The following is a 15681-nucleotide window of genomic DNA, read 5'->3' as shown; positions in this document are numbered from 1 at the left end:
GATAATTTACTCAGCAGATGCGAGGTATTCCTTTCAATATAATCACAAGGCAGTAATTTATTTCCTGTAACAATTTAGACACACAAAATTATGACTACTTTTGTTCTCTTTAGGCAAACTTTAGCCTGGAAAGCTATTTTCAATGCCATTCTTCCAACTTCCCCCAAGTCAGACTTAAAAATATAAGGCATTAATTATTTTTCTATAGAGAGCATTATACACATACCACATATTTAGATTCAAAACCCATTCTTTCAGACCATCTAGTCTATGACAATTTAAAGGTGATTAATGGAAGAAAAGCATTACGAAGGGGGCGGTATAAACAATGTTTGTGATATAAAGACAAAAAGATCAAATTAAACATATTTTCAATAAAATTTAATATAATGAAACAGTACAGCTCTATACAAATACATTATGGAATACTAAGATCCAGAAATTTTAAAGGAATTCAAGAAATTGAAATGTATAATCTCAAGCTAAGCTTTGAAGAACTCAATCATTATTTTTATATTTTGTAACAGACAGGAAATATTTAGTTGATAAAAAACTTAACTAAAGTTTTGTTTTGGTTAGTCACAATCACAGTTAACCTTTTTAACCTTTCTTAGTATGTACTGACCCCTAAAGGTTTTAAATTTTAATAAACTACATATTTTTAAATCCCTGAAAATTAGAACAACAATATCTGATCTCACTATCAACTTCCAAAAATACAAATTCACTCATTATCACAGATGTCTATTCAAAAATTATATTAGCAATTTCCTTAAGACTGTAAAATGAAGAACTTTAAAACATTTAACAAAATTATCAGAACTTTTTTCTACTCATGGTTTTAAAAAAACACTTTGAAATTCAGAAAAGCCATAAATGTGTGGATCTCTGATAACACTTCCCTTCCTTCAACGATAGGACAATGTTTATACTATTATAAAATGTATTTCAAAGCAGTATCTTATATTCTTTTTTGGCTCAAAAATATTTCTTTCATGTCCTCTGAGGGCTGAACTTGTGAAATGATACTCCTTTTACCATTTATAATTGATTGTATAAGACAACTGTGATATATTCATTGAAGATTTTGGTCAGCTTAATTAAAAAAAAAAAGATTAAGCAGAAAGTACTCTAGTAAACATTCACACTGGACAAATCTTCAAAACAGTGTTATGTGTGAGGAGAAGTTGCCTGACCACTGTTTGGCCAACTTGTTGGAAGGAAGTTCTAGATAGCAAAAGTTTCACAGTATAATACTATAGAAAGAACCATTTTAAAATTAAGGAAATATTTATTATCCTTTATATATATTCTCTATTTTTAAAATATTATGTTGTCCCTCCAGCCTGTTTCTCCATATAACAATGTAAAATGAATACTATCCCCCAATCACATACACAGACACAAAGACACACACATACTCTTTCTCTCTCTCTCTCACTCTCTCTCTCTTTTTAATATATCAGCAAGAACAAATATATTCCACAATCCTTGCACAAGTACAACACCTGGGGTTATATATTAATACCTTAAAAGTTCTTACCTTTTGACCAGTTCTCCATTTGTACTTCTGAACTTGTTTGATCTGGCACAGTCACTGATTGTTGCTCCAAGATTTTAAAACTAAAGTAAAGCCAACTCTAGATAAATAAACTTAAAATAATATATCAGAACAAGTCTATTCCTTAGCTTTGCTTAACACCGAATTTATAAGATGAATGGCTTTTATAAATTTTTTTATTAGGGCAATAACCTGGTTGTTTTTACATTTGATGCTAAATAGTATTTCTCAGAAAAAAAAAGTTATTTTCTTTACAATTAGTAATAATTGATCAGTTTTGTAATGAATTCATTACCTTAGTTGGAATATAAGTTTAATTTGCTTAATTATTTAGTTGACTTTTTAAAATTAGAGCTTCAAATATATGAAAAATTCCTCTTTTAAATCTTTAACTTTGGATATATAGATTAATTATTATAAGTACTTTAAGGTATTTTAAAATTTTAGAAAAATAAAAAAGAAATTTCACACATCAAATGTTTTAACATAACTTTTGACCTTCAAATTATAATTTTTTTAACTTTTTGCATGATCATGGCAATAATATAGAATGGAAATAGAAAATATCAACAAGTAAAAACTCAGTAATGTATCTAATATTATACATTATAAACACTACTGTCTTTTGTTTTATCCAAACTGAAAATTATTCAAGTGTGTCACATATGTTCAATACTTGAGTGAGTATTAATAGATAACTAGTGCATGAGAATCAAAACATTTTTTTCTCCATAGTTATTTTAATAGTGTTAAAAAGTTTTGATTTCAACCCATGCTTGCATTTAAACATATTATTCCAGGATGACAAAGAATCATCTGTTAAGTGTTACTTTTATAATTCTAGCCATATAAACAACCTTACCACACACATTGCTATAGAAAAACATGAACAGTCTTATATTTCTAAACTTCTGATCTTGAAAAAATTGTGAAGATTACTGATAAGACTTCTAAGACCCCATTTATTGTAAATATATACAGCAATTATCTCTTGCACTTTTAAAAAATATATATGAACACGAAAAAAAGCTATTTTAAAAATGTTTTAGCTTTCTAAGAGAAAAAAATGGCAGTTACCTCATATATGGTATACAGAGTTCTTTACAAAAGTCCTCAAATGAAGCTGTAATCTTTTCCTTTTCTAATTCTCTGTAACCGTGTTGATTTGGAGTTTGCAATCTTTTTCTAAGTTCCACATTTACTTTTGGATTAGCTGAAAATATATAAGGTTATTAATATCAAAGAAATGTTTCAGTCAATGAAGCCATTTCCCTATATATTGCCCAAAAGGTTAATAATAATTGGACTCTTTTAATAATAGATTCATATAGCAAGACAAGAAGAAAACACAGTATTTAATAACCTCTGGAGTATTTAAAAACATGTCTTTGGGGCCTTAATGTGCTAGTAATATACTATTTAAAACCATAATTTTATCCTTCTACAATATACAGTCATTATTCCTTGCCATTTACCCAGCTAATGAATGCCAGCAATTAGTAAAATGTAATCCCATTGCACAATCATTTTAATGCTTTTAGCACTCAGAAAAGTAAACACCAAATTAATACTGCTCAAGCCATATCAGATCCTAGTTGGAAGCAAGCAATTATAGTTCAGCTCCTCAGGTGTAATTAAATGATTGGAATGATTTAGTTCCATAAATGCAAGTTAATTCATAAGCAAGCAACAAATATACTGGGAGTAATTACAAGAAACACTGACAGTGTAAGCAGGGCATGTTCTTTTACAGTATGTACCTGGCAAAGGAAAATGCTGCCCTCTCCTGGACATATTAGTGAATGTCACTGAACCAAAAAAAACTACTTGTGGAGCCATTACCCCCAATATGGAGGTATGAGTATAACCTTAATATAATATGCTTAATATGCTAATGGTACATAGCTTTATTAAGGTTATATAGAACTTCCCAAAACGCAGCAAAAAAAAGGCTGTTTAATACTGTATATGTAATTCTTCAATTCCAAAGCAATACATGGTAGTCCATTTTTATGACTGCTCTTAAAACAGAATAAATTATATGTGATTGAAAAGCAACTGAAAAGGACAAATTTTTTAAGGGAAATTCTTAATTCACTCAAGATTTTAATTAATGCTCAAGGAGTTGTATAGACATTAACACTGTTTTGATGTTAAACTCTATGCTCCTTCATAAGCTGGATTCAATTAATAACAACTCATTTGAATTTTAAGAACAAAAAAGTACAATAGAAAATCATATCCATAAAAACATAGACTATGAACTAGACTAAATTTTATTAATAATTTTCATGTTCAAAATAATTTCTTATATATTAGCCACAAATACAGTATGCCATTAGATAATAAAACACAATCTGAAAATCTAGAAAGAAAATAGATCAATAGAAAAAATTAGTTAATACATAGTTGGACACTAAAAAATAACATACTTCCTAGAAATAATTAAGGTATTACAAAATCAACCGGACAGGACTGGGGAGTTCACACTGTAAACACTGAAAACATAAAATCTATTGTTTTAAAAAACGAGAAATAAACAATGATGCTACACTGATATTTACTCTATATAGGATTATAATGAATCACAATACTACCTCTGACTTGCCTCAGAAGGGAAGATGCTTTCTAATAATACACATTCTAAAAACACGTGGCAAATGTTAAGATCTTAACCAGAGCTACTGCTATAAATGTTTAGCTTTAATAGGATTTCAGGGGCATCAAACTATTCTTATCTAATAATTTTTCTCATGCATAAACATAAATAAGCTTCATAGTAGGTACTGCACAAAACTGTAAAAATAAAATAGGTCAAATTACTTTAAAGTCCTGTCACTAAGTTAAAGCTCCTTTGATGTCAAAGGCTTATTTTCCTATTAAAATCTTGTACGCTGTAAGTTAATTGCTTTTGGAAACTACTTATTATTCATGTAAAAATTAATGTGCCAATGTATTTAAATCCTCTTAAATGACCATTCATGCATCTTCCTACTTTTACTACGAATGAAATCTGTCAAATGATATCAATGCAAAATGGTCTTAAAGAAAGTTCTATAAAATTTTTTCCTGCTAACAAGATTTTCATATCCAACAAATTTACTTAAATTCCATTAATTTTTTAAGCTGCTTTTAATAAATTCACCAAATAAAAAGACTCCATAGTCTGTCATTTGTGTTCCAGCTGACTTGATGAATATTAATAACAGTGTTACCCTGATTAAATGGGCTTCGTATGAAATCCCTGTGAATCCTATAGCTCAGACATCTCATTTTTCCAACTCTTTATGAATTTGAATTTAGACATTAAACTGAAAAAACTCTTTAAAAAGATTTAATAGCACATTTGCATATTCTTTAAAATACTTCTAATGATTCAAGCAACTAAAATGTATATGTATTATATAAATACTATATTATTATTCCATGCTTTAAGTAAACACATAAACATTAAGTGTGTTTATTTTAAACATCAATGATGTCAAGAACAAAGAAATTAAAATCCATCATAAAACACTGTTTGCCCTTATGTTAACCTTAAATAGTAGAGGATAAAAGCTTAAGTTTATACAACTTTTTTAATTGCTTTTCAAAATTAAGGAAAACTTATTTTTACATTATCCTTCTCAAAATAAAAGGGCATAATTCTATTTTAACATTAACATAATGATTTAACAACATACATTTAATCATATAAGTTTTTTAAAATAAAATGCTATTTAAAAATTTTTTTAAAAAAAGTACGGGATAAATGTTAATATTGGTGGGTTTTCTCTACCACAAGAAAAAGAAAACATGTTTGGGAAATGTTTAAAGAAAAATTCACTTCTTTATTTATAAAATTTTCAAATATGAATACAAATGATTTTATGACATTAGATTAAACTTTCATTCCCCATAATCTCCAAATTAGACTTAATTTACAAAGAAAATAGTTGTTCAGATAAAAAATTAATCATGACTATTAGAAAACTATGACAATTTCTTTTTATGGAAAAAAGCTAAATTCATAGTCAACAAAAACAAATCTGAATATTTATTTTATCACATGGGAATCCAAAATTATAATCTCTTTTTTGTTACCTTCTTGCTTCTGAATACTGAAAAATTTTTTAGTAGCAAATGACTAAAATCTCCCTAAATATTCACTATCTTTCCAATTAACCACTTGCTAATAGTATAATCTTTTGAAAAAACTACTAATGTCTATTTTTAACAAACATTTAATTTGATGGTTTAAACCAACTATTTTAAATATATATTTACATATATATTTTTTTAACAGAGGAAATACCTTTTCTACCTTTATGAAAGTAGCATCTCAGGCAAATATTTTTGGCTAATGCAGTTAGCATTTTCTTCCAGGTTTCTTTTTAGTTTATTTATGTGAGTTTGTATATATGGCTGCAAGAGTATGGAAACCAGGAAAGGGTCTGGGTCAGCTTCAGTACTGTATCTGTAACATAAAGATGACTATAATACAAATAATCTGTATCTGTATATGCAGGAGACCCTAAAATCAAATTAAATTGATGTTCCCTAAATCCTATGAAATATTAATAATTTTTTCACTAAAATTTCTTCATTAAACACAACATATATATTTTTTTACATTTATTAATATTCATTTTTAACATGGTTACATGATTCATGCTCCTCCTTTCCCCTTCAACCCCCCCCCGTGTCCCCCCTACCCATGCGCACAACAACATATATATTTTGCATGAGTAAAATTTCATTTTATAATACTCCATTTCTGGATGTAACTGTATAATCTACATTTGATCAATGATTGTTGGATATTTTCAAGCCAAGATATGTTTCCAAAAGACTAGTGTAGATAATGAACAAATCTCCTCTTAATTTAGGAGAAATATAAAGGATGTAGTAAAATTGATTTATTTAAGTGAGCCTAAGGTTAGACCTACAAAGTAAGGGATAGAGTACAGAAAAAGGCATTCTATAGGATATCTATCTGGTACTAGACAGGAGAGAATAATTTGTAAGGTCTGTTTCCAGTGACTTTGCAATTTTAAAAAATATTATTTTGAGAAACAGTGCATTAATCTGTTCTTGTTTGAATAAGTTTCTATGACAACAACTTTGGTCTAGATAACATGCAAATATATTTCTAATAATACATAAATTTTAAAATGCCTGGATTTCCACAACTGAAAGTAGCTCAACATAAAAAAAGATATGAAGACTGTAACAGCTTTAAAATATCTTATAAGAATTTAAAATTTTAAAGTCCAAATGTGAGCAAATTGTTCCTCTGTTTAGTAAGCAAATACTATTGAGTATTTTATCCAGGTCTTCCCAGTTTACTAATAGTTTATGGCAATTGACCCTATTTTCCAAGAGTTTGTAATATGAAAAAAGTCTTTAGGAATTAATTTGTCTTGTGTCATACTTATAGCTACCATTCAACAAAAAAAGTTTGCCACTATAAAAGGTAAGAAATGGGGGAAATGTATAAATAGCTAATGCCAAAAATATATTACATTTACAGTTTAAAGATTTTTAGTTAACAATGATAGGCCTAAGGAGCATTTGGAATAATAAAAAATCAATTATATATGTGTGTGCATACACATACATACATACATACACACAAATCTTTGGGGAGGGGGAAAGAAAGGAGAGACTACTGATAAGGAAGAAAAGCTTGAAAACTAAAGTATTTTCTGAGAGTAAATTAGATACCAGGATCTTCTAAAATATCCTGAAACGTTTTGCCCTAGGCCAAGCTAACCTAAATCACTTAATCTAAGAGGATACAGTACATAAAAACAAAGTTAGCTTTTAGAATAGTTTCCCCAGGGAACAAACAGCCTGTTTTCTTAAGATTCAGTGTGGATGCCAAGTTCTGATGCAAGGGCACAGTTCTTCAAACAAAGATTTACATTTCTACACAACCAATAAAAACTGTTGGCAAATCAAAAGTCCAAAAGTGTTCAAAGTGAGTTAAATCAATCTATAAGGTCAATTGGCGTGAACAGTATCTTCAATTAGAAAATGATTACCATAACTTTTTTTCTAAAATGTCTCTTTTAATGAAGCAACCTTCACAATATTTTTGAAAAACAACTTTTCCTTAGGGCAAAAAAAAAATTATTTAGTGGGTTTTTTTCCTACATTCTACTGTAAATAAATAATCACATAACATAGAAAAGTTTGCTAGAGTGAATAGGTCTTAACTATTCAAATGGACTAGTTATTAATGATAGTAAATATATTGTGAATTTTAAAAACTCAATTACATTCTTAAAGCACTTCATATTCTGCTAATTTTTCCATTTACTGAAAATAGTGTACATAACAAAAGAGTAACTAAGAAAGTTTCATAAAAACAGTTTTCAGTCAAAATAATCAAATATGAATTTGATGTTAAGTACAATTAAAGATATTTATAACTAATTAACCATACCCAAAGAATGTGGTTTAAATGATCAATGCTAATTTAGATGGTGGTCTCTACTAGCATACTACATGGTTCTGTGGTTGGCTCTGGGCAATTGCTCTCAAAAGCAACTTTATCAATGTCTAAGAAATATATATTAACACATACAAAAGCGAAAAACTGGAAATTGTCAATTGTTTCAAAAGGATATTTTAACTACTCAGCAAATTAATAAAAGAACCTAGATTAAACTAGAAGAAGGTAAAACTATTAATGTATAAACTAAACACAAACTGAGGAAATTAGTTATGATATCTCATGTTGTCTGAAATAAAAATTCACAATATTGATTTGCAAGCCAAATCATCTATTAACTTTGAAACAAAAAACAAAGAGATAGCGTCAGGAAAAAAAAAAAAAGACCAAATAACAAAAAAAGAAGCTGACTATAAACAGCTACTACCATGACATAGAAGCTCAGGACACAAACAGAAGACAATGACTTAAAAATAACTACAAACAAACTCTCAAAGAAAAAAATTCCATACTATACAGAAGTACAACAAGAATTCAAAGAAAGGTTAGAGAAACTGATTTTTTTTACAGGTAGGTAAAGGAATGAGAGCTGTGCCAGAAAATTAAACTACTAGGTAAAAAAACTACTAATTAAACTACTAGTAAAAACAAGGTTAAAAAAAAGTTGAAACTCCCTAAAAATGAGAATTGGTCAAGTGGAAGCTAATGACTTCATGGGACATAAAGAAACAATAAAGCAAAGTCAAAAGACTGAAAAAATAGAGGAAAATGTGAACTATCTCATAAGAAAAAAACAACAGATCTTAAAAATAGATTTAGAAGAAAGAATTTAAGAATAATTGGACTACCTGAAAGTCATAAACAAAAACAAGTCCAGATATTATATTTCAAGAAACTATAAAGGAAAACTGTCAGATATCTTAGAACCAGAGGGCAAAGTAGAAACTGTAAGAATCCACTAAATCAAATCCTGAAAGAAATCCCAAAATTAAAATTTCTAGGAACAGAATTTCTTGGTCAAAGAGAAAATAACAGAAAGAAACAACTCAAATAATATGGAACCACAATCAAGATCACAAAAGATTTAGCAACTACCAGAATAAAGGAGACGAGGGTTTGCAATATGATATTCCAGAAGGAAAAGGAATGAGGATTACAACCAAAATAAATAGCAAGACTGAATATAATCCTTCAAAGGGGAAAAAATAGACATTTAATGAAACAGAGAACTTTCAGGTATTGCTAATAAAAAGATGAGAGTCAAATAGAAAATCTAGTATTTAAATACAAGAGTAGAGGGAAGCATAAAAAGGTAAGAATGAGTGAGAAATCATTAGGGAATAAACTAAGTTAAACCATTTACATACTTATATGGGACAATGATACACTAGAAACCCCTTAAGATTTTAGCATTTTTAGAACTGTTAGAGACAATCTATTAGACAGAGAACCTGAATGTGATTCAATTACGTTGGAGAGTAGGGGAAAGGAATAGAAAGAATGAAATATGGATTTAAGGGGAAAAGAACAATAATGGACTTAGAATTAAACCACTATGTTTATGTCCCAAATCTATTACTAAAATAAAAAATCAGAAGGTCTTAGGTAAGTCTATTAATTTTCCTGGGCTTTGTTTGCCTTATCTATAAAATGAGGGGTTTGGATTAAAAGTTCTATAAGGCTACTGTTAGGAGAAACAGCAATCCATTTGACCTGAGTTTAAGACCTGCCTCAGACATACTAGCTCTGTGATTCCAGGAAAGTTCTTTCTCCTCTCGAGGCTTCAGATAACTATCGAAGACTATAAGTTTCAGAAAAGCTGATCTACATTGGCAGAGAATGTTTCCTAAACTAAGGCTTCCTACACTGATAAAGAAAAAAATCTAGTCTGCCTCAAAAAAGGTAATATTGCTGAAGCACTGGAAAAAATACAAATTCATTGTTTTGGCACTTCAGTCCCTTTACAATCTGACTCCAGGGGATAATATGTCCAAACTTTTAAATTATTACTTCCCTTTATTAAACCTGTAGTTCTGTCAATCTGGCCTATGTCCTGATCCTCACATAGAACATTCCTCCTCTCTCCTCATATTTGTATAGCTAGAATGAGTTTTTTCCTATCTTGCCCTCTTAGAATTTCTTCTTAAGAACTCAACTAAAGACTAACCCTTTTTCATGAGGCATTCTCTCAGATACTTTAATTACTGAATATTTGTAATATTTGTACTGGCATGTAATTTGTTTCCTCTAATAAAATGTAAGCTCCTCCCAGAACTGCTTCATTTGGGGGCGGGGGGGGGTATCCTCCATATCTAGCACAGTATCTGATAGAAGATGGTTTAAAATGATGATTAGTTATATATAAATAAAGTTAAAATAAAGCTCTTAATTTTACATTGGAATTTTCATAAAATTTAAACAGTATACTGTGACTCATAACTCATTGCTCCTTTTGGAAAACAGAGGAAAAGAAAAACAAGGAAAAACATATAAATTTTTTGAAGAATAGCTAAATGATTTTTAAATGTAAAAATTATGGGGGAAAATTTCTAAATAAATTTTAATAAAATGCTAACCTTTCTACCATGCCTGCCTTCAGTTTAAGAAGTATATGAAGCATGATCCTATCAATCATTTAGAAACCAAATGTATGATCCATAGGCAAGCAGTTAAGTGGCCCAATAGATAAGAAGCTAGGCATAAAGTCAGGAAGACCTGAGGTCAAATCTAGATGCCAACACTTACTCATGTAACTGTGGGAAAGTGACCTAACTTCTGTCTCTTCATCTGTAAAATGGACTGATAATACCTCCTATTATTGTTTCGAGGATAAAATGAGGTATCTGTAAAGTACTTTGTAAATCTTAAGCACAGTATAAATGCTAGCTATTTTTATTACTAACAATAATAATATTACTATCTTATAATTATATCCTAACTTCCCACTCCCATGTGTTAGGTTAGTTTTTTCTTTTTTTTTTTTTTTAAGGATACTGAATCATTCAATTGAATCAACTCATAATGTTCTCCATACATAACCTTGTTGAATATCCTCCCTTTGCTAAGACTAAGTAAATGCCCTTTTGTTAACTGTTGAATGACTAAAAAAATCTTATTTCATCCCTATACCAGACTTAAATTATCAGGATATTGGTCTGAGTTAGACTTCCTATTCCTTTGCTTAGGACATTCATATACTAGTCAAGAAATTTAAACTACTAGATTTCTTGGATAGAATACTTTATAATCTTTTCTTAAAATTAAAAAAAAAATTATGCTTACTTTGTATCTTATAACTAATAATAAGTATAAGTCCCAAGGCAAAAGAGAAGTAAGGGACAGGCAATTGGGGTTAAGTATCTTTAGGTAGGAAGTATCTGAGTCCAAATTTGAACCCACAACCTTCTGACTCCAGACCTGGCTCTCTATCTACTGAGTCACCTATCTGCTCCTCTTAGAAATTTAATTTCCATAGTTATTTCCATTGATATTATGGGAAGTGCTTTTGCACTTAGAGAAATCCATCCTAACTTCTTTGTAGAGATATAGTACACTTTTGAAAATTCTTTAAATATTTTTGAAGGTCACAAGCAAAAAGCAAAACAAAACAAAACAAAGGAAAAAAGAAAAAGGGTAATAGGTAGGAATTGTAATAAATTAAAAACTGAATAAATCAATCCATTTAAGGAGCCATTAGTGAGTGTCTTTATTCTAATATGTTAAGTATTATAGAAAGCAGCAGTATCAAATTAAAATAAAAATGGATCTCTAAAGGCCATAAGTTAACTTAGAGAACCACTAATTAAAAGTATCTGTTTTACTATATTTTATTTGTTTTATTAAATATTCATCAATTACATTTTAATCTAGTGTTATATTCTGCTATTGGCACACAAGTTTGACATCTATATAATAAAAAGTAAAGTAGATAGGTTAAAATTAAAAAAAGACTTTCACCATTTAACTTATGACCCAGATGCAAATATTTTGGCCTAAATTATCCAGATTCTTGAGTTGCATCAATTCTCTATTTCACTTACCATAGTGAAACAAATAATTTGCAATCAGGTAATGAGTTTGAGATCTACTACTTAACACAGCAAGGCCCTCTTCTCTGAAGTTTTAATTTCTGTGGTTTCAGTTATCCTTAATATATTCAGTCAACCATAAAGCTCCACAAGTCCCCCTAGAGTTTCACTTATCCTGACCACAAAGTGAAGGAGGTCTTTCTGGATTCATTTACCAGCTGTCAACCAAGAAGCATCAAAGATCTGCCTTTAGCAGCAGGCTGTCCTGCAGCTGTAGTCCTTTCTGCTTCCACTTCCTTTCTTGATGGGAGAGGGATAGGCCATGAGTGAGGAGATGATGAACAGGAGTGGGCGAAAAGAACACATATATCTCAGGTCAGCAGGTATTCACTTTTACAAATGTTTTAAGCTATTTGGTAGGTATCTCCTATGAATACATTTGTTTGCCCCTAGACATGATCTCTGGGTCAGTTTTCTCATCGAGAAAATAAGGGGCCTACATTATCAATAAGATGTTTTCATCTATAAAGTCTGTGGCCCTATTTCCTACATAAAACTGAACTCTATTAATATTTCAAATAATTTCTGATATCATAGAAAGTCCTAGAAAAGATAAAGAGATTAAATTTAACAAATGTTTATTAAGCACTTATGCTGGGCACTATAAACAAAAATGAAAAAGGGAAAATTCCCTTAAAAATTTTATATTCAAGGGGGCAGCTGGGTGCCTCAGTGAATTAAAAGTCAGGCCTAGAGATGGGAAGTCCTAGTTTAAAATCTGGCCTCAGACACTTCCTAGCTATGTGACCCTGGGCAAATCACTTAACCCCCATTGCCTAGCCCATATCAATCTTCTGCTTTGGAACTAATACATCATATTAATTCTAAGGTAGAAGGTAAGGGTTAAAAAAAAAAAATTTTACAGTCTACTGAGAAAGAATGAATACATAGTTAAATCAAGACAAATTAACTGGTAGAGGGAAAGAGCAATAACAGCAATAAGGAGAAGTCAGAAAAAGAATCCTATATATGAAATGGCACCTGAGTGATGTGGAAAGAATTTAAAGATTTTAAGGAGAACAACTTGTATAAACATACATATGTTGGAGTTGAAATACCAAACGGAAGGAAGAGCCATGAACTCAATTTGTCTTGAAGGGAAAAAGACTAAAGGGAAACAATGTGGAAAGCGGGATATGATAGGATGGAGACAGACAGTGAAAGACTCTTTCAACTCTGAAATTTAGAGTTTTATATTTTCCTCCCAAACTGATAAGAAGTGACTAAAGATTTCTAAGTAGGAAAGAACACTATGTTCTTCGGGAATATCACCTTGGCAGCTGTTTGAAGGATGTATTGGAGTGGAAAGAAACTAGAAACAGGAAGATCAATTAAAAGACTATCAATGTGACTTCCGGGTTAAGATGGCGGCAGAGTAAGAAGCAGCTCTTAACCTCTCCTGACCGAAACACACAAAACTCCTCAAGGGGACATAAAAACAAGTCCAGACGAACGGAGGAACCCCACAACAGGGCACAGCGTGGAAGGTACGTGGAATCGAGACATTTCCAGGCTATAAAGGGCTCTCACTAAATTGCCGGCTGAGCAACTGCCCCACCCCCACCCCCTCCACACACAACATCTATAGCTCTGAAGCCAGCTAAAAAGAAATAAAGCAAGTTTGGGGAACCCATCGAGTCACTGGCAGCTCCGGGGCCTGTTCCTGAGAGCAGCAAGATTTAGGACCCCAATAAACCAGAGCTTATTGAGCAGAGAGTGGATGGCCAGCGCAGAGCGCACAGGCACTGGTGGAGGCGTGGGTGGAGGCAGACACAGCCAGGAACTAAAGCTCTGAAAACCTAAGTGGGGAACCAGTGCAGACCGGTATACGACTGTGGAAGCAGCGCCCTGAGACTTGTAAAGGAACCTCCTGCAGAGGATCAAGCAAGGGGGTACAATAGGGGGCTTGACCTTGGAAAAAACCAGATCTCAGACCTCAGGTACCAATAGACCTCGGACAGACACTGAGCGCGAGGATAAACCTGAGAAGCTGCTGGGCTAATGATGGCTACCCAACCTCAGGAAAGTCAGAAGAGAAAGAATAACAACAAGAAAAAGAAGCCCTTAACACTCGACAACTTTTACACAGAGAAAATCCAGACAACCAAGCAAACAGAGGAGGAGAACAAACAAGCATCCGGACCCTCCTCAAATAAGGAAAACTCCTCACAAGCTATGGAAGAGTTCAAAATTGAGATTTTGAGGAAAATGGAAGAGATCTGGCAAGAAAATAACTGTTTAAAAGGTAAAATCTTGCAATTGAACACCAGAAATGACCAGATTGAAAAGGAATTCCAGAAGATTATGGCCGAAAACCGAAAGATTATAGCCGAAAATCAATCCCTAAAGGCTAGAATCGAGCAATTGGAAGCTAACGATCTCTCAAGACAACAAGAACAAAAAAAAACAAAGTCAAAAGACTGAAAAAATAGAAGGAAACATGAAATATCTCAATGAGAGAGTGACAGACCAAGAAAACCGGTTTAGAAGAGACAATTTGAGAATAATTGGTCTTCCAGAAAAACCAGAAATTAATAGAAACCTGGACTCCATACTAAAAGAAATTATTCAGCAAAATTGCCCTGAAGTACTACAACAAGAGGGCAATATAGACATCGAAAGGATTCATAGAACACCCTCTACATTCGACCCAGAGAAGAAATCGGTTAGAAATATTATTGCCAAATTCAAAAGCTTTCAAGCAAAAGAAAAAATCTTACAAGAAGCCAGAAAGAGACAATTCAAGTATAAAGAAACACCAATCAGGATCACACAGGATCTGGCAGCCTCCACGCTAAAAGACCGTAAGGCTTGGAATACGATATTCAGAAAGGCAAGAGAGCTGGGCCTGCAACCACGGATCAAAATTGACTATATATTTCCAGGGGAAAGTATGGGCATTCAACAAAATTGAAGAATTCCAGGTATTTGCACAGAAAAGACCAGGGCTAAATGGAAAGTTTGATATCGAACCACAAAAATCGAGAGAAACCTGAAAAGGTAAATAAGATACAGAAGGGAAAGAAAGAAAACATATAATTTTTAAATTTGCCTTTTTAAGGGCCTCAGTGAGATCTAATTATCTGTATTCCTATGTAGAGAAATGTTATGTATAATTCTCTGTAGTGAACTCTATTCACTATTCTAATATTCACTATTATAGTAATCAGAAGAATAATTCACAGGGTGAGGGTGGAACACTAAATAATCTAAGATGGCATGGGGGAGGGGAAAGAGGGGGTAAATAGCAGGGAACACCAAAAGAAACTTGAGGGAATAAGAAAATAGAATATTCTATTGCACACAAAGAGGGCATGGGAGGGAGAGGGGACAAATACTATTATAAGAAGGAGAGGAAGAGAGCATTAAGAGGTAATAATAAAACCTTACTCTTAGTGTAATCAACCCGGAGAGGGAAGAGTAGCTTTATTATCCATTGGGATAAAAAACTCTATCTAACCCTACTGAGAAAGTCAGAAGGGATAAACCAAGGGGAGCAGGGGATTGGGAAGGTCAAAAAAGGGAGGGGAGAAGGGGGAAGGAATTCATAAGGCCTTTAAAAACAAAAAGAGGGGGAAAAATAAGGGAGGGGG

The 15681-nt window shown here is 31.7% G+C and overlaps 1 protein-coding gene across 1 annotated transcript in view; it reads right to left on the bottom strand.

Moving 5' to 3' along the window:
- The window catches only part of MIPOL1 (mirror-image polydactyly 1), a 148829-nt gene that overhangs the window by 93366 nt on the left and 39782 nt on the right, over positions 1–15681 (bottom strand). Inside the window, exons 3-4 of the mRNA XM_044664775.1 lie at positions 2639–2774; positions 1544–1623 (exon numbers count right to left, since the gene is read on the bottom strand). Coding sequence (XP_044520710.1) covers positions 1544–1623; positions 2639–2643 — 85 coding nt within the window. The 5' untranslated portion in view covers positions 2644–2774. The remainder of the gene's footprint in view (positions 1–1543; positions 1624–2638; positions 2775–15681) is intronic.

Source organism: Gracilinanus agilis, chromosome 2 (assembly GCF_016433145.1).
Source record: "Gracilinanus agilis isolate LMUSP501 chromosome 2, AgileGrace, whole genome shotgun sequence".
NCBI lineage: Eukaryota > Metazoa > Chordata > Mammalia > Didelphimorphia > Didelphidae > Gracilinanus > Gracilinanus agilis.
This window is presented reverse-complemented; position numbering and strand designations above follow the sequence as displayed.